Below are 24,307 nucleotides of genomic sequence, written 5' to 3' on the forward strand. Positions count from 1 at the left end.
AGAAGTCTGGTTTGGACAAAGAGCAAAAATCTTACATGTAGAAAATTACAGATTTACTAATAAGTTTAGTTATTACACTGACTAGCAAATTTAATTACTTAATGTGGTGCAGTTTATTACTAGTGATTACTAAAGTTTGCTTCTGCTGATTAGGAGATGCTGTATTTCTGCAACAAAATGAGATCATTTGAATGCTTTTGACAGAAATGGATCCTGGTCTTGTTTTGTTCCCCCAAAGCTGATCTAAACATAGTACAATTTAGTGTTACCAGTCATTAAAAATAACAATGGTAGCAGATAAAAAGAGAATGCATTTGGATGGACTTCACAGTTAAGGAGTATGTTAGAGTAATATACTGCAAGTTTAGATGTATGTATGTGGTGGCATGTGCTATGTAGGCAGGGGAACATGTAGTTAAGAATCGCTTCCAAATGGAATCTGCTTGATCTCAAGATCTTGCCTTTCTTAATCAAAGCTTTGTTTGATTAGAAAGCCTTTGTTCTAGGGATTCTCTTTTGGCCTCAATTACTATGTAGTGAGAGCCTGAGCTTTGCAGTAGCCTGAAGTGTTTCAAAACATTTCAGCAAAGAAAATAAATGTTTTAATGTCTAGAAGGTAGTGTACTCCGTCATATAAAGACTGTATTTCATGGTCACTAGTTTTGAGGTGGTGACCAGTTTTTAGAAGAAATGGTTGGAAACCTGTTGTGAAGATGGCAAAGTAAATACTTTTTAGATTAAAGCTACTTTCTTTACTAACGTTATCATCTGGACATTCAGCTGACAGCAGGGATAATGCCAGAAATAGACAGAAATATGAATTAAATTATAATTACATTTTAATATATTTACATTCTTGAAGATTAGGAAAAGTCACACAAATACATATCCAAACGTTGCCTGGTCACGTATTCCCCACACTATTGCACAGTTCACAGATTAGACTATCACGTTACTGTTGGCATGACTTCTGCAGCTGTGGACCTCACAATCCACTAATACATACTTCCTCTGATTACATACAACATGCCTAATGCTGTCTATTCCATCTCAGCCTTTCTCATGTTGGGGAAGGGCACTTCTGAGTATACTCTACATGTGCCATTAGCCACGCTGTTCTTTGAATCTTCTCTAAATGCCAGGCTTGTACACTTCATTTAGCATCTCTCATTGTTGTGAGGCCTAGGGAGCCAGGACTATGAGTGTGAAATTTGCTTTTACGTAACAGTACATCTTTTATTTCTAGTCACACACTGTATGTTTGTATGCACACACAGTCTTACTTGTGTAAACGTGTTTTACTTGTTTAAATGCGTACACGTACAGTCATTTCCATAATACGATTTGCCAAAACATCAAAAGTAATCTGCAAAGGAAGGCTCTTTCTTTCTCTAGCAATGGACCATAGCCTTCTAGCTGGAATAATAATAAACATATAGTGTTTTACTTTTTTTTCAGTGGGGGGTCATATGCAGAAGAATGTGGTTTTTCAGCCTTGGCAATGTGAATGTCTCTGTTTTTCTTTCCACTCTTGCTTTTTCCAAAGTTGGCCCAAGCAAATAAACAGAGCATGTCAGATGAGATGAAGCTAATATTTGGTATCTCATCTGGAGCTGCCCACAGGGAAACTTTCTCAGGCAGCTATGAGTTCATCATGAGATGAGCAGCCTCCAGAAGAGGGGGATCCAGGAGGTCACTTCATTACATTTCCAGTGTAAATCTGCATGTTTTACTTTTCAGGAAGAAAAAAGAGATCTTTGTGATAGATCCTTCAAGCAATATTTACTACAACTGGCTGACCATAATTGCAGCACCCGTGTTCTATAACTGGTGTATGCTAGTGTGCAGGTATGGATTAAGTTAATAATAATAATTTTAGGTTTCAAATTTAGTGTCTCATTATGTTTCCTACATAAAGCATCCCCTTATGTCCCTGCAGTATTTTTCGGGTGGCTTACCTAGAAGATTTACAGTTCATATACCCATAGGGATGTACAATATACATACCACTGGGAACAGAAAGCTAACGTTTCGTCTTTTTGTCTAAAACAAGTTTGTTGTCACCTGCAATGAGCGTCCTCACGAGCGCTGGCTGTGGCCTTTGTGTGCCACCTACTGGCTAGCTGCAGGGATGTGCCTTGGCCACTGCGGGCTAGTAACCACTGCTGGAGATAGGTCTTCCTAACACCCAGCAGAGAACAGACGGGAGGGGTGTGGGCAGTGTGGGATCATCTTAAATTAGTATCATGCATCTATAGATGCTTGAAGGGCAGGAAGGATTTTACTCGAGTATTTATTTTCCCTTGTAAAATGTGGAAATCAGTTTGAGTGAAAGTAATGGAGTGCTGTGGAAATGGTTCACTTTGGCTGTGCCAGGTGGCAGGGAGGGATGAGGATGGCTTGTCACTCAGAAACAAAACTTGTCTCTGGGAATTATCTTAATGGAGATGTGTATCCCATGAAATCTGATGTATATTTAATTGTAGGGATATGCATATTCCTCCACAGGTGCACTTGTGTGGCATATATTGTGCTTGAGTTTTGTTCCTAGTCTGAACACCTTTGAATTCTGAAAGATCCTAGTGTCTGTTCAGACATAGCTCTAGTGTGCAGATGTCTAGGCATGGAGGTATGCTACCTGTAATTTTGCAGTGCCGGTAATGTGCACTAACATACTGCTAGGATGCACATTACAAGTACACTGCTTATGCAGTTGGTGTAAAATTTTTTTTTCTATCTTTGTTTCTTTAGAGCCTGCTTTGATGAACTCCAAGTTGACCATGTTAAATTATGGCTGTTCTTGGATTATATCTCTGATGTCATCTATGTTCTTGACATGTTTGTCAGATTCAGAACAGGTGAGTCTTTCCAGGGTTTTACAATGTTTTCAGATACAGCATGGATATAAAGGCTGGAAACAGAAATTCCCTGGTGGGGACTGATGCATGTAGCATCTTGTCTCCAGCAAAGCCCAACAGTGGAGGCTTTGGGAAGATGAAGTGTCTGACCAGCTTGGATTGTTTTAAGGCTGGACTTCCCAACGCCTGCACTTCATTTGTCTCTAAATTCAGTTCCATCAGTGCTTAATAGGCATGCCAGATGCTGACCAAATAGCCACTGTAACAGGCTGTGTGGGAAGGTAGAATAAGGCACTTTGCATGTCATGATCACTCTGTGCATGCTGTACTCCTTGTGCTCATTAGATTGGGCAAGAAACGAACTGCACCCCACAAGTGCTGCTTTCTTAGGTTGTGCAGCATCCTGCTCAGAAGTGATTATTGAGTTGGTCAAGTGCAAGAGCTGGCACTCATCTCAGCCTCCAGTCTTCCGTCGTCTGCCTGGAACCAGCCACCAGCTGTATTTCCTGCAGCCTCTTCGAGGTCCTGGCTGGGTCTCCCACTGCCTGGTGGTGGTATAGGGTTAACCCAGGAGCGTGGTCATATGGGATTAACCCAGGCACCTCTGCTTAGGTCCTGCCTTCCTGAAGGAAGTGTGAACCTAAAGGACCTGTGAGGACCGTGCCATGTCATGCATGAAATGGTTCTCTTCAGCTTCCCGTCCCTGTTTCTGTAGTCCAGAGAGGCTGAGAAGGTTCCATATTTGAGCGTACCCAGCTGACACAGGTTCTAGGCTTAAAGGGATACCTGGTTTAAAAAAAACAAGGTCATAATATAGGCCTAAGTAATGACATACAGTGATCCATACCATTAAATTGCTAGGATAGTCCTTGATGTACTTTGGTGCACGTACTTTGGGCTATGCCAGCTAGCAGTCCCTCAGGCAGTGTCTGGGCACAGCTGGAAGGACAGTAGAGGTTTGGTGTTGTTCATGGTGTCACTTTTGGAGGGGGCTTGGAGAACTTACCTGTGAATAGAAGCTGTCATGGTAGATGGTCTCAGGGCCAGAAAACATTTCCTGGCTTGTTCTATTTACTCGTATTGATGCAGCCCCCAAATGTCCCTTGAAAGGGTCCAAAACCATGCTGATAGTTATAAAAATGATCTTCTAAATCTTTGATTTTTACTTTTTTTTTCTTTTTTTTTAAAATCATGCTGACAGCTTGACATTAATTAAGGGTTGTGACAAGTTGTAAACATAATTACAAGACAGAGGCTAAAAATGCTGTCATGTTGGGAAGCACACAACTCATGGCAAGCCAAAATCTTAAGTACCTTGTTCAACAGGAAAGTGTGTTTCAGACAGCAGCCTAAATCACAAGACTGCTGTATTTGGGGTGGAGGGGGCTTCATCATCTTTGTGTAGTTAAAATGTCAACTATGCCAACTAAATTTCTCTTCTGCAGTTATATCTGTTATTGTAATCGGAAAGAACTGAGCAGAAATTGGGCATGTCCAGGCAATGCAAGTTACAAAATTTCCATGGGCTGTCCTGATACTGATTGTACAGCTGTTAAAGCATGGTTAGAAGGTCAGCTTTGCACACCTGGGTTGGAACTGCAGAACTGCTGCAGAGATCTCCTGAATGCTTCAGTGCAGGTGTCTGCTGCAGTTTCAGGCACTCAAGTACGGAAGAAGTCGCTTCTTTTAGGTGCTGCAGTCTTTGTCAACTCTCTTAACAACCCCACCTGCCTCTGCCTGTGCTTGCTGCCTTTTCCTGTAAGTCTGCAAAGTCCATCTTCCCTGAGGACAGAGGTTCTGGAATCCTTTGGGGAAGAGTGTGACTCCCTGCTGTCTAAGGGCAGTGACTGGCTTTGAACTGGGATCTAGGTAGCCCCGCATCTACCGTGACCCACATCAGCTTCTCTGCAGTGCATTCCTTTCTAGCTGCAGGGCCAGTTTCACTGTATTTCACCTATTTGGTGACTGTGCACTGTGAAACAGAAAAGATTCATGTCTCTCAGCAGCTGGTCGTGTTTAGCATACCCTGCATTTTGATGCTTTCAGAAGGTTTTACTGTAGGACTTCAGTTCTGCAAGGAGACAAAAAAGAGCTGAGGGGCTTTTATCTCCTTTCAGAAGGAAGGTGTTTCCAAAGTTATTTTTAGTAATTGTGAGTCAGATTCATTTGCCTGGCCAACTTTTCTGTTTTGTTGCATAACTCTGTTAATAAGGGCATATTTGACCAGCTTTTTCAGCAGTTTTCTGGGAGGTAACACATTCATGGCACAGGAACTACTTCTATTTGTAGTCACCATCAGCTTGCAGATAGCCGAAGACAGATGCACACATATACATGAGGCAGCTGTACAGATAAACACACATTCCAGAAATACAGCCATGCTGTGTAGGGCACAAAGAAATGCAGCTTGGTCTTCCTCAGCTGATGCCTCCCTGAGAAAGCTGCTGCTTGTAGATTGCTAAGTGATTAGCAAAATGTGATAATCCCTGATACACAGGGAATGTTTTGCTTTTCTCTCAGTGGGCTTTTCCTCCTGACTGGCCTAGTGGGCAGACAGTTGGACATCTCCACTTGCAATTGCAGCAAGTATTTTGCAGTGCATAGGCTGTTCCCTGCAGAACATTTTCAATGCCTTGAGCTTTCAGAGGTACAAAACAGCACTGCAGCTGTACTGCTCAGGCAGCCTTTCTACAAGAACTCTTACACAGATGCAGTTTGCTTTAAGGTCTCTTACCGCAGTTTATGTCTTCTCATAATTTTTTTAAAAGCTAATACTTTCCAAAGTCTTTTGATTCTGCTTAGTAGGTCTCTCACTAGAAACACAAAGAGGAAAAGCATGTCTGAGGGGGGCGGGAAACTGGATTTCTTTTATCTCAGGGGTATCTATATTGTTCAGAAAAAGTTTCCAACAATCCATTATACCTACTTATTCTTGGTATTTGTTTAAAAATATTCCACTCTGATTTTATAACACAATTGCTTACCACTTGCTTAACTTTAGTTATGACTCATGGCAATGATTCATAAAAAATGAGACATTTGAACCTCCCCTTTCTTTTTGCAAAGATACCTAAAAGAAGATGATACAGCTGTCCCAGAACAGAGTGGAAAACTGCAGGGAGCACTGTGCTAATAATAGAGTCATTGCTTTTTATCATTCTATATCAGCTTTGAAACTTAATTGAAATACTTAAATTTGCAATTAAATATTTGTCATTAAATGAACTCATAGTGTATCAATGTCTGTATGCATAACAGTACAAATTTTAATGTTCTTAGGTATCTAAAATATAAGTCACTCAGTACTCTTGATGGTATTTTTATTCTAACAAATAAAATACGTATTTTTATTCTTTGAAGGCTTCCTTGAACAAGGCTTGCTAGTTCAAGATGAAAAGAAATTACGAGATCATTATACCAAAACTCTGCAGTTCAAACTGGATGTGCTGTCTCTTCTGCCAACAGACCTGGGATATTTGAAGCTTGGTTTGAACTACCCTGAACTGCGATTTAACCGCTTGCTGAGGATTTCTCGTCTGTTTGAGTTTTTTGACCGTACTGAAACCAGGACAAATTACCCAAACATGTTTCGTATTGGAAATCTTGTCTTATACATTCTTATCATCATCCACTGGAATGCATGTATATACTTTGCAATTTCAAAGCTCATCGGATTTGGAACTGACTCTTGGGTCTACCCCAATGTGTCCATTCCAGAGTATGGGCGCCTGTCTAGAAAGTACATTTACAGTCTGTACTGGTCAACGCTTACACTGACAACCATTGGAGAAACACCTCCCCCAGTGAAAGATGAAGAGTATCTCTTTGTAGTCATTGACTTCCTGGTGGGTGTGCTGATCTTCGCTACCATTGTCGGTAACGTGGGCTCCATGATTTCCAACATGAATGCCTCCAGGGCAGAGTTCCAGGCCAAAGTGGATTCCATTAAACAGTACATGCATTTCCGAAAAGTGACTAAGGATTTGGAAGCCAGGGTTATTAAGTGGTTTGATTACCTCTGGACCAACAAGAAAACAGTGGATGAGAAGGAGGTTCTCAAAAATCTGCCTGACAAGTTGAAGGCTGAAATTGCCATCAATGTCCATTTGGACACCCTGAAGAAAGTGCGTATATTCCAGGATTGTGAAGCTGGACTTCTCATTGAGCTGGTGCTGAAACTGAAACCTACGGTCTTCAGTCCTGGGGACTACATTTGCAAAAAGGGAGATATTGGGAGAGAAATGTACATTATTAAAGAGGGAAAACTGGCTGTGGTGGCAGATGATGGCATAACCCAATTTGTAGTCCTAAGCGACGGCAGCTACTTTGGTGAAATCAGCATCCTAAATATCAAAGGTAGCAAATCTGGCAACAGGAGGACAGCCAACATAAGGAGTATTGGTTATTCTGATTTGTTCTGCTTGTCTAAAGATGATTTAATGGAAGCCCTCACAGAATATCCAGAAGCCAAAAAGGCTCTGGAAGAGAAAGGACGACAAATTCTGATGAAAGACAATCTAATAGATGAGGAAGCAGCAAAAGCAGGAGCTGACCCAAAAGACTTGGAAGAAAAAATAGAAAGACTTGAAACAGCTCTGGATACACTGCAGACTAGGTTTGCAAGGCTCCTGGCAGAATACACCTCATCTCAACAAAAGGTGAAGCAGAGACTTGCCAGTGTAGAAACCCGAGTGAAAAAATATGGTAGTGGCACCTTATCAGTTGGAGAAACAGAGGCTGAAAAACCTGAGGAGGAGAAAAAGCAGTAATGGAGTATTTATATTTCCTCATTTATTGGAGAAGGTTGAAGCATGTGAAAGCCATAAATGTATGTAAATACGTATGTGCATACATAGACATGATTATTTTTATATGAACTCAAGAGAATGGTTTTTAGTATTTTTAACTGAAGCAGTATTTTCTTGTAAATAGAACATTGTCACCTTCTTCTTAGGGGGAGATTTGGTCTGGCATTTGGGTACTTTTTTGTACTGGGAGTGGGTTTCCTACAAGTCATGCTCAGAATGTCTATTGTGTATGGTACATGTAGGTCTTGACATACAGTGTCTTTTCCCATGCATGTTGCATTAAGAAGGCGTTGTACTTGAAGTAGAAGGGATTGTTGTTGTTTTTTTTTTTTAAAGGGCTTAAAAAATATTTAGAGGGTACATGCTCTACCTTGCTACCTTAGTAGCTGATTAAATGCATGGACGCACATCTGGGCTTCTCAAAAATCTTTGTTCTTTCACAGTGAAGCATCTGCACAAACAGCTGGACTACAGCTAAGCAGCAGCACGGACTTGGCCTGTGTGGTGTAGCCCTGCACGTGTATGAAATAGCTGTGCATCTGGATGCTTTAGTCTGATTCTTTCTAATGAGTTGGGCTCTGCACAAAAGACCATGCTGACAGAGTAGCAGTGCTTATTCACGTCCTTTCTGGCATGGTCTGCAACAGCCTTTGCTGCTCTGCAACTGCTTTGCGTGGGGAGAGAGTGGGAGATCCTCCCCCCCCCTTTTTTTTTTTAGCTCAGCCTGATCCCCACCGGTAAAACCCTCACTTGGAAGGGAGTCCCCAAAAGCTCACTGATGGAAGGTATCTGTGGCAATATGGCTTCGCTAAACCTGGGATGAGAAAAGAGGGCCCTGGTGCATGCAGCTCCCATACATAGGGTCTTGAGTGAATTCCCTCTCAGCAAGTGGCAGTCCCAGAGGGAGCCTACAGAGAAACTGCACAGGCTGGTAGGACAGGCTGTCCTTGCCTGCCAGCCAGCTTTCTCCTGCAGCAGGGTTTCTGCGAAGCAGGGAGAACAAGCCCTGTGTTGCCAAGTCATTCCTGCCACTAAGCCTATGTTGTCTTCCTCTTTATTTCATTTAAGGATGCCTACTCCTCCTCCCTGTGCTATTTACTGTCAGCTTTTCTCTGAAGTAGTTGTCGCACTACCGTGTTTCCATTAGTTAGGGAGAAGTAAGGCCACATTCGCTCAGGTCCTACTGATAGGAGCCTAGTTGTGCTGGTTGCTTTTCTACTCACTTCAGAGTAGTTGTCTCTGCCAACTGTCAGGCTCTGAGGTGAATACACGCGTCAGGTCCACTCAGCCTGCCATGACACTGAGGGAAGAATGGTACTGCGAAGGTTTCTTGCTCTGTCACATTGCAATCTCAGGATTTGCCTCTTACACACCCCTCTTAGCCTCTTCTACCCTGCTGCTTCCAGTTTCTTTCCAGGCTTCTCTCTGTCCCACTGAGGGGATTTCTCTAATGTTCTCCCTCTGGGAAGATACTCGCTTTCCTTTTTTGCTGTACAGTATTTTTCTGTCATGTAGCTTTCCCTGTGTTACTTGTATCCTCCGGCACCTCACTGACTTCAGAAGAGCATGGAGTAGCAGGGGCTGTTCAGCGTCTGTGGCATGGGGACTGGATCCTCCAGCAGCATTTGGTATTGCTGTGGGCAGCACTCTGCCATTTAGTTTTCCTCAGCCCTGACTTAGGAGACCTAACAGCATGTGGGAATAGATGTCCTGCTGGAAAACTGGTGAGAAACCCACTGAGAAGAGGGTGGTTAACTAGATGGTAGTGAAACGAAGAGAGGCAGTTGCTTTGCTAAACTGAGTACAACTGCTCAGGGTAAGCACTCATCTCTGGGCAAGCAGCTGTCCCACTCCCCTCGACACATTTGAGCCTAGTGAGAGAGACAAATCTGACAGTGACTAAGGAATGGGGCTTTACCAGCAACACTGGAAAAGAGACTACCAGTTAGTAGAATTCCATACATGGCCCATGTCTAAACTCCTGTTATCAGCCTAGAAGCCAACTAGACTTGGATGTCTACTGTAGGCTGGGCTTAACCCCTATTATCAAGATTTCCACTGACTATGATAAGGGCTTTGGAAAGTAGCTGAGACCTATATGCAGCCGGTGGAGTTTGGGAGTTTTGGTCCTTCCGGTGAATCTTGTCCTTACTTTCTCCAAGGGCTTGAGACAAATGGGGGAGGTAAGAGAGGCTGCTTTTCGCAGAGGCCTTGTGCCCTCGCTCCCACCCTGAGGAAGGCAGGACTGTGGTGGAGCCAGGTGTTGGCTGGTTGCAGCGTATCACTGTAAGCACCAACGGTGCAGTCACAGGCTGCCAAACCTGCAACTGTCACCTTGTAACAGAGGCAGATACCGCACTCGCCTGTGGCTGACATTCACTGTTGTGTTACTCAAACACTGTATGTGGTAGGGGTTTCATACTTATCGTCATGTTCTACATCAGTCGTCATTCTCTGTAACTATCTATCTACCCAATATACTACAGCTGTTCCAGCTTACTAGGTGTATACAAGTAGAAGTGTTTAAAGTATTATTTATACCTGTTCAAAAAATCCCACAAACGCAAGAATACTTCTTTACCTGATGGATCAGAACAGCTTAATCTATCAGTTAAATACATGTTCGCACTTTCCTTTTCCATGCCTCTTGGTCTGGTTTTCACACGCCAGAAAAAGAGCTATTTTGATGCTATTGGCTTTAGTCACTTCAAAATATACAGCTTTTGGCATGATGAAATCACATCCTTTGCTGTCTTTCATCTCTAAGATGTTTTTTTCCCCTTCTTTAATGTGGCAACAGCATGTACATTAAAATATTTTGAGTAATTTTCAAGCAACTCAGTGTTTTCTCTTATCCATATCCCTCTGGATTTTCATGTTTCAGGACAGACTTTGATCATGCCAATATTACATGGCCCAGAAAATCATTAGCTAGAAAAGAGATCTGAATTGACAGAAGACCAAGTGGGAACAGCAGTGTTCTCCCCTCATGGTGGGGTGGCTGGCACACAGCTTTTGTCCTATGCCTGGTTTTGACACCATCGCTGTGTTTGCAGATACCATGCAGGCATGAGAGCCTGACCACCACCCCACTTCCCCAGCTGTGCCGTGCCTCGGGGGCACGGAGCTTGCCAGGCTCCTCGTGCTGCTGCCACCGATCTCCCATCCTTCCCTTCTCCAGCTCCATGCAGGGCAGCACAGTGGGGCTGGTGCCTTGTCCAGCAGAAATAAAAGCCTTTGCAGCTTTTTGCTACTTGCACACACATGTCACTTACCAAAAATCCCCCCCAAAGCATTGGGCAGTACCTGGCACGGGCTGGCCTGGTCCTTCAACCCCACCACAAAAGAAAGCAAGGAACAGGACAGCTTTTACAGAGCATTTGAACATATGCCCTGAAGCTGCAAACAGGGCTGTAATGGCCACAGCGCTCACTTCACACAGGTACAGGAGCCAACCCATGCCAAAGCAGGTGGCTTTGGGGAGGTACTGTTGCTCCAAGGTGCCTGTGCTGGGCAAGACATGCAATGGACACGGCCCAAGGTGTTTGAACATCTGCTGCAGGTGCAAAAGGAGGGCAAAGCTGGTAGAGCAGCACCGCCATGTTCCACGTGCTGCCTGGAGTGAGCTTTTCCAGGGAAAGGGTCTCAAGTCACAGGCCCTGCTCCCCAGCAGCAAATGATTTGTCTTGCTGCTCTCCGAAGTGCTCTCAATAGCAGCACCCCATCCTTTTCCCTTCATCGCCTGTGATTATTTTACTTTAATGGTTTTTACAGTAGATAGCTCTGCTCCAGAAAATTCAATCAGCTGAACTGGACAAAAGAAATGGTGGTGACGGCAAAACAGCACGTGTATGTGTACAGACCCCCTCAGATACAGCCAAGGGCTGGGGTTAACTTGACTGTGCAGCTCTTTCTGCAGAAACAGCCCAGGGAAGGAACAACCCTGCATTTAATTCTTTTCTTTTAGGCATCTGCTTTACAATTTTATTCCTGCCAAATACTTGTTAACATACAACCAGAGAGGGCTCTGCTTTACATTAAGAAATAAACTGTTCATTTTCCTTTTCCCCACAAAAGCATTAGTGCTTTCTCTGAGCTAGTCCATACGTTGCTGGTTTGGAAGACACATTCATTTCTGTATTGCTGCTGATGGCAAGGATGAAAGAGGGTTTCACAGGCCAAACCTAGTCCAGGTTGTCCAACGAGATAATGCAGTTAGGCTGACTAAAGTAGAGCTGCTCTTCATCCTGAAGATTTGTGAGATGACAGCATTTGTACTTGACTTCAAAGTCCCCCAGCTCTTCTATTAACGTTTCCATCCTGGAACAGACAGAAAGAATCAAACCCTTGTTTACATAATCTGGCATTCATAGAAATACTTTGCATATCCCTGAGAGCAAAATGAATTATGCACTAAATGGATCTGGCAACTGTACAGGCAGCTAAAGCACAAGATCTCAGCTGTGGCAGCTTTTCTGAGGGAAGCCATCAATCTGGGAATCTCCCTCTCCCCCCAGCCCCATCCACAGTCCAGAGCCCGAGGAGGATGCTGCCTGGGGAGTCTTTACAGGCGGGATGGGGAAGCCCTGCTCCCTTCCACTCTGCCTTGGGCAGATGCGGAGGGAAACACATGCAAGCCCTGAGGAACAAACTCTGGGGCTAAAAATGGTCAAGCCTTTTATTTCTGAAATTCAGATTTTGAACTGTTTCCAGCTCACAAATCAAAGGCTGAGGCTTGCCGCTTCACTGTGGAAAATAAAATTCTGCTATTCTGTGTTTGCAATCCTCCCTGCTCTGCACCCTAAGAGCAGAGTGAGGGGGGAAGGGAAGACTCACATTATCTAAGCAAAATTGGTTTCTGCAACCTCAAGAGCAGCACAGCAGGCTGTCCTCAGCTTCAAGGATGAACACAAACGTTAGCTTTACTCCAGAAGCAGCAGCAGTTCTCACAAAGAGATTTTCTTCATCAGCTCTACCATTTCTGCTTGGCTTCTGCAAGGAGAGCACAGGTTGCAGTGCCAATGGCTGCAGCTCCCATGTCAAAGGCTGTCCTCCCGAAAGGCCAAGGAGGACACTGTCCAGCTCTAACAGAGACCTGTCTTATTTGGATAGTCACCAGTAGATTATTAAAACCAGAAGTGCAGAAACAGGAAAGGAATTTACTAATGGTTGCTATTCTATTTTAATTTCCTTAACGTTTGTAGTGGCTGCTATCAGCCTTTCTGTAACAGGGCAACTGAAGAACAGTAACATGGAAAATTGGGAAAGCACAACTGTATTCTGGACTGATGGACAGCTTGATGAATAGCTTTTAATTTCTCAGCTTTTTGTCTGCTTTGACACGTCATTTCTTTAGTTTCCTGACGAGAAAAAAAACCAAAACATTGTTCAACAATAACACAACAGTTATTTCCCCCCCATTGCCCTGGAAGGGGAGCCACCCCACAGCAGTCCCTACACCTGAGTAGCCCCTCCGGGTGGGTGGCACAGCAAGAACCCATGGGCACTACCTGCCTTTCTAGACAAGGAGATAGAGAAGCACAAAAGGATTTTGGTTTTTTTTTTTTGGCACAGCTTGCCTCCAGGGCTGATGAATCAAACAGACCGTGCTGCAAAGATCTACTCTTTTTAGGAGAACCGATTGCCAGTTCCCCACTGAAGTACAAATATTTTACTTGCAGAATGGTGCAGATAATTCATCCAACAAGCTTCAGTGGGATTCCTGCTATTTTTAAATTATTTGCAGATTTAGGCTCTTTAAAGCAAGTCCTTGGGGCTGCTTGTTCACAGGTACTCATCCAAAGCTTGGCACAAGGAAGCCCCTCTTACAGCAGTGACTTTGGGCACTTTATGGTGAAAGAAATTATCCAGAGGTGGGTTTTTAATGGATTCTGACTGCTGAAAACCCAATGCCTCATCTCCTTTCAATAACACAGCTGCCTCCAACTATGCTTGCACGAAGGTTAGAAAAACGCTTATGTCTAGCAACAAAAAGCTGCAGAGCTTTTCTAGGAAAGCATCTCGTGCCTTTCCAAACACATCAGTTGCCACCACAGCTCATTTACCCTCTCAGCCTTGGCCAGGCTTCTCCGTGCGTGGTTCAGACCAGAGCGCCAACAGAAAGGATGAGACTCCCAGCTACCAGGTAGATTGACAGAGGACCTGCCCCAAGCAAAACACTTTCAGTTCAGTGTTTCAAGGCCGACTGCTTTGAAAAGGTTTCACCTGCTGTAACCTAAATGCACCAGCCGCAAGCACTGGTAGCCAAAGGAGGATGACTATGAGGAAGGAGAGGAGCAAGGAAAGAGCCACACAGCACCTCAGGACACCTGGTGGCAGTTCAAAATGCAGCCAAGAGCAGGGGTGAAAGACCTGTCCCGGGTGATTGAGAAGCAGCTCAGCTTGCTGCCGCTGGGGAAGAGACGCTGTTACAGAAGAGACACAGTGACCTGGAGCCCTGGAGAAAGCAGACAGGGAAGCCCCTTTCTATCGACCAGGCAGTTTTCTACAACTGATTTACACTGAAACTTTGGTGGCCAGAAGAGGCTCACGCGAGACTGATGGGATGTCTCCAGCAGAGCATGTTCTCCCTCCCCAGCCATCACGGGTACCAAGGGCAGGATAAGTGATGTGTAGCACAGCAGAGCTACCTACTCTGTACAGGTTTCAGTCCTACAGGGTTTCACTCTCACTTGTGTAAGGGGAAAAAAAAAATTGCAGAGGAAACTCGGAAGGCAATGAGACCAACTGATGTTGCCATCAGCCACTGGGAGACTCCAGAGGCTGCAATCAGCCTTGGGATGGGAGATTCCCAGAGGAAAGGTGAAAAACAGCAGAATATGGCTGCTGGAGGCTCCCGCCTTGCAGATGCTGGGAAGAAACTGCCAAACTAGCCCATTTTTACCACCCACAGCCCTGCAGCAGTGAGGCTTAAAGGCAGCAGGCAGACCACCATTGCTTCTGCACCTCCAGCTTCCCCCATTGCAACCACTGGTCTGGAGCAGGACAGGGCAGCTGAGAGCACTGGCTCCAGGCCACCCACTGTCCCTTTGGGAGAAGCCAAGAGCACAAAAAAAGCCAAGAGAGAAAAGGGGCTAAAACCATCCTCTGAAGGTGGCAACGGCAGCAGAGTCTCAGATCCAGTAAACCTTTCCTAGGGCTGAGACACCAGGAAGGCTTTCTTTCCCAAAAGCAAAGCCAGCAAGGAAACTGGCTTGGATGATAAAGTCAAACTGCTTATCCAAAAAGCCACAGGTCTGGAGCAGGGTTGCCTCTGAAAGGCCTGAGGTCTGCCGTCCAGAACAACTCCTGGTGCAGGAGCGATGCTCTCACCTGGGCTGGCTGCTGGCCATTACAGCTAGGGAGGAAAGCAGAGCCCAGCAAGGACAGAGCCCAATGGCTGCAGCCCTACTCCAAAGCAGCCAGACAGGAATTTTGTTAGAAAGGATATCCACATGGGGATTTTAGTTTGGGAATACAAGATCCTTCCCAGAGAGATTCAAGGTGAAAAAAACCTGGCCCAAGAGCAACCCTTATCAGATGCTCATAAAGGAGTCCGAGTTGTGTTCTGAAAAGAAAGTATCCATGTTGGTGAGGACAAAACGTCACCTGCTTTATTTTAGGTGACTTGCTACAAAGTTCATAGGATTCTTCATGCACAGATGACAATTAAAAAAGTTAATTTAAAAAATCAGTGTACATAGCGCAAGGGAGATGAAAACATGCTTTCATCTAGGAACATTCTACTGCCGTTCCCCATTTTTATTAACATCAATTATATTAGGAAATAATAAAAACCTTTAATTGTATCATATTAGCTCACTTGATCTTTACCCCTCGCTGCTCAAACATTGAGTGCTTGCAATGGGAAATAACTAAATCAAACGTAGCAGCACATAACATATGGCAGCTGAAAACTTAGAACAGAAACGTTCAACTAGTTGGCATTTTACAGACAGTTACTTGTGAGCATCGTTGCTTGCACAGCTGTGCTATACAGATCTGGAAGCAAAAGGATGCAGTAGGATCTCTGTACATGAACCCACTGGCACAGCAGAAACCTATACCAGAGCTTTTGGCAACATTAAGAAGAAAGGCTTCACGTCAGCTTTGCACGTGACAACAGTTCCACCACAAATCTTCAAGCCACTGCAGTTTTATCTTCACTTGACATTGCTCAGTACCAGTTGTAAACCAAGCCCGTATGAGCAGCAGCATCCCTGCACATGCAGCTGTTTATAGTTTAGCTGTGCTGCATTGTCCATCCAAAGGCAGAAATCCAACTCCAGTGATCACTGGCTGACTTTCAGAGTCAGCTCTAGTTTTAAGTCTCAAAACTATGCACAAACCTACCCAGGAAGGTACCACAGCAGTTCCTAGTGCCATTTTATTATCCTAAAATAGAATAACAATTCCCGCTCTCTACTCATATCTCTGACATCCTTGTCTCTTAGAAATTTCCCCACATAGAAACCCTGAAGCAGGATATATATTGAGCAACAGACATCCATAAACACAAGCATACTAGGTAGACCAATTATTTATCAGCACCACTCTCTGGATGTAGCCTACAAATACTGCAGAACAGAACAAAACCACATTTGCATATTGCAAAGCAGCACATCTGCAATTAAAACCACCTTCCCACCATCCCTTGTCTTCTCAAGATCCTTTACAACCCTCCTTTCAATTAAAAAAAATAAAACCAAAACACACCTCCACTTCCTTCATCCTCCCTAGTCTCTCAGTCAAAATCCATTTTTCAACTGCTTCTCTTCCAACCTACTTGCTTTTTTCTGCCAACCCATCCCCTCCTCTCCCATCTCAGCCTTTCACTTGCTCCCCGCACCAGCCAACACGAGTGACTTCTCCAGCCAAGCCCAGCTCCTGCCCAGGACCCAGCGCGTAAACCAGCCATTGCAGAAGAAGGACTGATGTTTCACACAGTAGGTTTCAGAGAAATGGGAATTTGCATCCAAGTGAAAGAAATACTACATTTGGCGGGGGCGTGGAGGGGACTGATTGTGGCTTTCAAAGATCACAAGCCTTTTCTACTTGCAATCTTATGCCTGCAAAATTCCCTCCTTCCGTTCAAGAACATGGCTCCCAAACCAATACCCACCATACCCCACTGTCAGCTCTTCAGAGAGCAAAGCTCAGAGGAGGCACAATCCACAGACACATCACGGAAAAAGTTGCTTTTTCTGCTCCCCATGGATTCTGTCACAGCGGCTTTCAACAGGCTGGGCAGTCCTGGTCTGCGGTTGCAGTGAGAGTTGCCCTGTTTCAGGCTTGGCCACGATGCCCCTTACCAGAAACTCAACCAAAGAAGCTCTGGAAACTTCTAGGACAACGGGAGGAGGGAGATTCTCACGTTCAGTGACAAGGTGGTACATCAGGACGCAATGGCAGTGGCAGGAAACACGTCCAACTGCAGGCCAGCCCCTCACTTGGTGATTTGATGACAGCAAAGCTATGAAGACAGAAACCTTCCAGCTCTGCAGCATACAGCCAAAGTCACCTAGCAAGTAACTTTGAAAATTACTGCTTAGAGAAATCCAGCAGCGAGACACTCTTTTCAATTTTGTTAATGAAAAATAATAAAAATCAACAGCTGAAGACATCTTTAGAAGGAGCACTGGAGAAAATACATGCCATTATTTCAAGGTTTTTCCAAATGAATTCAACTGGATAAGAAGTGACCTATCTAAAGGCAAATGCCAGTATCAACTCCATTGCCAAAGTAGCGTCCCTTCTATGATAGGGTATAAAACTGAATTTCTTAATAAAACTCATTTCAAGTCCCTGATGATCTTATGAATTTGGTGACAACAACTTCGATCACTTCATTAATTCTGAAAGTTTAATTAAGGTTGTGTACAAGTACAAACAGGAACTGTAGGTAACTTATCACAAGTTGTGATTCTGAAACTAACCAGAATAAAGTAAGCTCTTGTCAAGAAAGGCTTGATCTTGCATAGCTAAACTTGGAAGAAGTTCCTGCTCCATCCTGCATGCTGAAACGCTGGAGTTTTTCTGCATAATAAATAAGGCACAGCTCAAACATTCAGCCTGACTGGAGTATCTTCATCCTGAAAAAAATTCTTGAGACAACCAGGAAAGTTTTAAACCCCTAGTGAGATTAAAAATTTACCTGGAGGTAATTGGCTAAAACAGTGCCAGTGAAGCACCTTAAAGCTGATGCCGTTGGGGTTGTCCTCCAGCTGAACGTCAGCAGCATGGAAACCTGTGTCCCACTCCCTGCTCCACAGAGCAGAAACCCAGGCAAGTGTCTGGGCAGCCCACACTGTGGGCTGCCTGGAGGCTCAACCCATCAGGTACATCACACCTGTGTGGTATGACATGCAGTATGAAGCTCCTGCTTCAGCAGTGAAGACCACTGTTGGACGAGAGGCATGGGTTGACTACTGTAACAGAGCTGCTTGGAGCCCCAGGCTCATCGCCAGCCCATTCCAACGTCAGCTTTCCTCAAAGCACAGGGCTGGAGAGGGTCTCCTTGGCTGCCACAGTCCCGTCTCAGGCAACTGCCTGCCAAACAGAAGATAAGCCCAGTCAGAAGTTCACAAAACACTGTTCCTTAGTTAATTGAACTGTGCTCACTCTTGATGGCTGTTCCTGAAATCTTTTTAGCAAGAAACAAAAGCTTTCATCTTTTAAAAGGTGATGCTCTCTTCATGTGGAGTCATGTGCTAACATGCCTTTAGAGCTACACAAAACTATTCCTTCACTCCTAATGAAATCTGAAAAAATGCCATATTTGTTCAGTACTTAGATGATTCTTTTCAGTGTATCTTGCATTACTGTAATTTTTGAGGCATATAACACTACCAAATACAGATAAAAGCTTGATGTCCCCTTCGCACCAAGGTTGGAAACATCTTGGCAGACTGTTAGGGTGCAGAAGGAAATGCTCAGAGAGACATTTATCACTTGTCAAATGAGACAATGCTGAGATGCCCAAAATATTTTCTTGTTAACATATTAAGGACACCCTGAGGAGAGAACACCAGCGCACTGGCATCAGACTGCTACCTTGGAAGAGAAGTCTTCCATCTCACTTGAGAGAGGTATTTCAGTGACACGTAAGTCCACTTAAGTTTGCAAGGTCAGCTTTGCAGACCTGAAATTCGCTGAACTCTGCTGAAAGACTAAGTGAGGGTGAAAGACATTCTGGGTGTGCCTGGAGCCCAGGAAAAAAAAAAAAAAAACAAACAACCAAAAAAACCCCAAAAAGAACTTAAAATGGCATTTTCCCCACTTTGACAAACCTTTCAAGCAGAAAACTGTCCGGAACTTCTGTAGGGCTGGAGAGCAGCCTACAGCTACAAGACTTCAAGATTTATTTGTTTTAAACCTTATCAACTGCTGCTGCTGGACAATTAGCACATTTATAACACTGCTAAGGAGATAAGGTTTCAATACAGTGGCATTTGGGGGGAGGCAGTATATATTTACAGGGGAAATACATATCAAACATGAAGTACTTTTATCTTACCTAAAACGATTCCTTGAAAAACAACTTATGCTTTTAAAGGCCAATACAATTATGTATTATTTTAATCTTAATGCTAAAGGAAGACAGAAAAAAGCATATTTACAATGTTAACACTGCAGTTAAAAGAACTTTGTATTGCTATCCAATTACGCTGTCTGCCCAGCTTTTGGACCTATATAAAAAAACGCAACATTAATGTTACACACTTGTCAGGTGGGCATAACCACCATCCATAGCTACATCAGAATAAACCAAGTTATAGGGATATAGCTTAACAGTATAAGACTATCGACGTAGTACGTACCACACAGCAGTACCATGATGTGGTTCATACTTGTAACAAAACACCTCAAGGCACTCAGCATATCTTCTTCTCACCACCTACAGTAAAAGATGCTCCAAATCTGAAGGAATCGGCAAGCACTGTTGTCAACCGCCCTGCTGAGAGGTAGGGTATCTTGTGTTTTCCTCTTCAAGGACATGCAATGAGGTGAACATTCAATAAGGCACGCCCTGAGTGCCACCTTGAGATCAAAGACCAGAAGACAGCCAGCACCTCTCCCTCCCCAGCAAGTTTCAGTCCCTGTGTCCAGGCAGTCTTGCATTGGCTTGGATTTGAGAGGGGAACATCGCTGGACCCCACATCACTACAGTTCACATCTGGAGAGTTTTACATACCTGTAACCCTCAAATTATGCTGTACTACAATGTTTCTAATCAAATAATTTAATACCCAATTTATCAAAGTAAGGAAGTAATTTGTTTTCTTTTTCACTGAACCGTGGTGAAAAAAGGTTACTGTTTTATTCAGCATCATAGTCACATAACAGTTGTCTGTTTCTATTACTAGAAAGAATTTATTAAAATAGTCCTGAAAGACACCTCTTCTTTCTCCAATGATTTCAAAACTATGTCTTTTAATGCCAATTCCACACAGTCACTGGTTTGATTGGTAGTAGTCAGTTATAGCAATTGTCAAGGCACAAGCTCAGCTCTGCACATCCGCTGCAGCTTGTATTATAAAAGAGATATGCCAGTTATGTCTTCACTTAAAAATGCATAATCCCTTTATCATATATTGCAACAGGAGAAATTAACGTTAAACACAGACTATGAAAGGTAAAGGATTTATTTCTGATATGATTTGTAGAGTTAAATTAAAAACCTACTGAATACTTTATGTAGTAGATGAACATAACCTTAGTACTTACTTTCTAACAGTTTATTTAATGGTTGGAAGTGTACAACATGAAGTAGGCCTTACGTTTAATATTGTTCAATTTTGCTTATTGTTAGATGAGATTACAATACAGTAGCCATCCCTTTAGATTATGTTGCAACACTGATCATGTGCCTTGATAAGTAGGAACAACAATTCATTAAATAAACAGTGATGACATAACATGTAGGGAAGACTTTGGATTGTCTATTTAAAATGTCAACATAATAGGCAATTAAGAATAAAACTTCATTTTAAGTGCACTTCCACATGCTTTGTTTATAATATAGCAAAAACTTCCTATCTTTTTTCCAAACACTTCACTCCCTACTCTAAAGCTGTTCAGTTGAAAATGCACTTTCCCAAGTAAACTTTTTAAAAAAAAGTAACTAAAATTTCTACCCTTTCATATGCTAAGAAATGTTTCCTAATTAAAAACACAGTTTATTACAAGACATGTGAAGACAACATATAGTGAAATGAATTTTAATTGTTGTGCTGTGACTAAAGTAAAGTTCTCAAGGCTGCAATTTAACATTCCAAGTTCTCCCTTCCATCTTTATTGATTCTTAAGGTTTTGCACAGAAACTCTTTGGGGGCTAGAACAGCAGTAATTGCATCACACTGGTTTCCAAGACTTCAAGTTTCAAAAGCAAACTCTTCAAAAAGTACAGTTCTTGATTTGATTAGATACAGGGACAAAAATATAGCACATACTTGAAGGTTACATGGTCTACAAATGATGGCAATATTTTCCTTGGGAGAGTACAGTTTGTTTTCTTGTAAATACTCAAAAAGGCTCAACTTCAAGCAGTAATAAACACAAGCAAAAGTGATTTAACCCTTAAAATAAATATTCAGGAAAACCTCTCTGTACATACAAGTGAAAGAATATGTAACACTTTCACGCTAAAAGAAAAAAATAAAGATTTTGTTCATATAAGCAGCTGAAATCTGCTGTTCCAGCCCAATGTCCCCAGTAAAGAAGGGAGGCACAAACACAGGTGACTACTGTAGCTCACTATCTTATGGCCTTTTTGGACAGGGACATCACCACCATCATTTTTTTAATCCCTTTTGTTATATTTATTACAGCATGCCAAATCCTTTGGCATATGTGATGGCCTTCAATAATCTTTCTTTAAGCTTTTCTTTGCTTGAGTACTCCGGAAGCAAAAGTACATTAAAGCATGTATGAGATGTAGGTAACCTGTGGGGTGGGGGAAAAAAAAAAAGAAAAAAAAAAAAGAATTCAGATCTGGGAACATGCAGTACACACAAAGAAATACGTCGCTACTTCACAAATCCAAAATAATGAATTTAAAAAGAATCTACTTTGCTTAAAGATTCAACTTTCAGATTTAACTAAGCTAACAAATTAAAAGCACAGAATTTGCTTCCATTTATAAACAAACAAGCAAAATGTAGATTTTTTAAAAAAATTTTTTTTATTTACCTCTCTGTATCTGGGCCATTTTTGGCTATGATCATCTTTAACTTTCCAAGTCCTCCCACAGGGGCTCTGTCTGTGCCTGTTGTAAACTGTAAGAATAGTCTTTTCTGTTCATCTGTAAATGAATGGACTATTTCCCAGAATTCCCTATCAAGGACGAAATCAAAAAGTAAGTAAACTGAAAACTTTGGTATAAGTGAGACTTTCAAAAGTAACTGAACTTTGAAGGTCTAGTAATCAATCTCAATGTCAAGTTTACAAGTTGCATTCATAAACCAAAACTAACAGTAATGTATTTACCAATTGATGAGATTCAAAAGTAGAAATCAGAAATGTTACCAAAACACTGCAGTTTAACTGTTTTTAAATGTTAAATTTGGCTAACAAGTGATCTGCAAATATTCTTCCTTTATTTTATTATTCCTATTTCCTAAGGAATTATACTGGTTCCACTACACTGTCCATTTCTACCACCTTCTTAACACACCACAGTAAACAAATGCAGCTACTGTCAAAGGTTTTCTACCCTAGCAGGAACTAGTTAAGTAGTTAGCAAAGTTTAGATGACCAAAGATGCACACTTCTCTGACCCCTGCCTTCAGAGTTCTCTAGTCAAAGGGGACAAGAAGGTAAAAACATTAAAAACATTGAATTTACTTGATTTCTAATTGGAGAAGAAAGTTCTACACATGCAACCTATTCAAAAAATTCAGTGTTTGTGATATTTTTTTTTTAAACAACAGCAGAGCAGTGGTGATTTATTGAAACAGCCCTGTTTATGCTGGGGATTATTTAACTATATGGTATAAGAGAAGGACAAAAAACGTAGGGAAAAAAATCCTTTTTAAGCTGTGAACCAAAGTTCACTGGAAGCTAAAGACAATGCTTATACTATCTGCTCTTTTCTAATGGCAGTACTTGAGTAAACTGAAATCATACGTAAGACACTTGCATCTCCAAGCACTAAAATAATACTAAATATTACAATATTAAATTCATTATGAAGGAAGAGGCATGTAAAGTGTTTTTAATCTTTCAGAAATTAGAAAAAAATTACCTAATAATAAGAGAGTCTCTTGTATAGCCACCATCATATTCTGTAGTTTCTTCTAGTGCTTGAAAATCTAAATTCTGTAAAGAAGATGACATTTTTAAAAGTGACCACTAATTATATACTTAGGATCAAAAAGCTCCACTTCTGGTGTACATTCAGGGCTCTTACCCTACTTCCACAAATAAGTAATTCAATTTCCTCTGGTCTAAATAAATATTTCAAAGGAGATTCATTGGTCACCATGTGGAATCCTCTCCGAAAGGCCTTGAACTGCTTTTCTACTGATTTATTGAGTATATAGTCAGCATACAGATTGACAAATTCCTGTAAGGAAACAATCCCAAAAAAACCCTTAGTACTTCAACACATGCCACTTGAAGTATGTCCCAAAAATACAAGACCCTGAAATATATTTAATTCTATAATTCTACGTAGATTATGTGGGCTCAGCTTCTACTCAGCAATAATGAAGAGTAAGTCTCAAATATTTCTCAAGCAGGTCAAACACCACACACAGAAGCTACGTATGCATGTATCGATGCTTTTGTTAAGAGAGAAGCCTTTTCTGCTTACAACTACACTGTGCTATGGCAATTTTAAAAGGCTTTTAAACTTAAATTGTCAGTGAGACCAAACCTTTATAGAGTGATATGTAATTCTGCATAGAGTATCTAAAAATTACAATTACATTAAAAAAAATTACTTGAGCGTACCTTTCTATTTTCATTTGTAATAGGAATTTTATCACCGTTTTCCTTTAAATCATGCATCATTGGATTGCCAAAGAGATCCGTATGAGATATTTGAAATGTTATCATCATATCATCTTCCACACTTCCTTCATACTCTAGTAAGTCTCTCAAACTCTGGTAAAGAACCTAACAGAATAAGAAATACATGTCTGTCATAAATAAGTTTCAATAGATTTCACTGAGTCATGAAATCATCTGCCTCAAAAAAGGTTGTTACATTCTATGACACAAGTCACCTAAGATCTCCAATAACACTCCAAACTAAGGTATATTGAGCTCAGTGTTTGTAAAAAACAACCAATAGCAGATATTAAGGAAAGATAAAAAAGAAACATGGCAATGAGTGATAACTCCCTTAGAAGGGCCTATCAGTGCCCAGGAATCTTCCTAAATGCAGTGGTCAGACCTGTAGCTTAAGACCCACTGATTACATCTTCCTCTCTTGACTCTTTTGAAACTGTATTTACTTTTGGCATCCAGAACATGTTACACTACTTAGCTGAACACATATGTGTTAAAATCAAAGAAAATGCTGTATTTTATATCAGATAAAATTCAGGAGGCAGGCTTTTATCTCCTACAAGTTGATTTAAAACCCAAGCAAACCAGGAAGTAATCTCAAAGCAACACAGATGAGGCAGTCATTAA

The 24,307-nt window shown here is 42.1% G+C and overlaps 2 protein-coding genes across 21 annotated transcripts in view; one reads left to right on the forward strand and one right to left on the reverse strand.

Annotated features, from left to right (window-relative positions):
- The window catches only part of CNGA3 (cyclic nucleotide gated channel subunit alpha 3), a 33,768-nt gene extending 25,693 nt beyond the window's left edge, over nucleotides 1-8,075 (forward strand). For all 9 annotated transcript variants that reach the window (XM_029998956.2, XM_029998954.2, XM_029998953.2 and 6 more), the window contains 3 exons: nucleotides 1,741-1,848; nucleotides 2,752-2,858; nucleotides 6,219-8,075. In XM_029998956.2, the coding sequence (XP_029854816.1) occupies nucleotides 1,741-1,848; nucleotides 2,752-2,858; nucleotides 6,219-7,627 (1,624 nt within the window). In that variant the 3' untranslated portion in view covers nucleotides 7,628-8,075. The remainder of the gene's footprint in view (nucleotides 1-1,740; nucleotides 1,849-2,751; nucleotides 2,859-6,218) is intronic.
- A 12,219-nt stretch (nucleotides 8,076-20,294) lies between these two features.
- UBE3A (ubiquitin protein ligase E3A) overlaps nucleotides 20,295-24,307 on the reverse strand; it is a 54,687-nt gene continuing 50,674 nt past the window's right edge. For all 12 annotated transcript variants that reach the window (XM_029998947.2, XM_029998945.2, XM_041119501.1 and 9 more), the window contains 5 exons: nucleotides 23,621-23,785; nucleotides 23,076-23,231; nucleotides 22,911-22,984; nucleotides 21,857-22,000; nucleotides 20,295-21,610 (listed from right to left, as the gene is read on the reverse strand). In XM_029998947.2, the coding sequence (XP_029854807.1) occupies nucleotides 21,490-21,610; nucleotides 21,857-22,000; nucleotides 22,911-22,984; nucleotides 23,076-23,231; nucleotides 23,621-23,785 (660 nt within the window). In that variant the 3' untranslated portion in view covers nucleotides 20,295-21,489. The remainder of the gene's footprint in view (nucleotides 21,611-21,856; nucleotides 22,001-22,910; nucleotides 22,985-23,075; nucleotides 23,232-23,620; nucleotides 23,786-24,307) is intronic.

The sequence above is a fragment of the Aquila chrysaetos genome, chromosome 23 (assembly GCF_900496995.4).
Source record: "Aquila chrysaetos chrysaetos chromosome 23, bAquChr1.4, whole genome shotgun sequence".
In the NCBI taxonomy this organism is placed as follows: Eukaryota; Metazoa; Chordata; class Aves; order Accipitriformes; family Accipitridae; genus Aquila; species Aquila chrysaetos.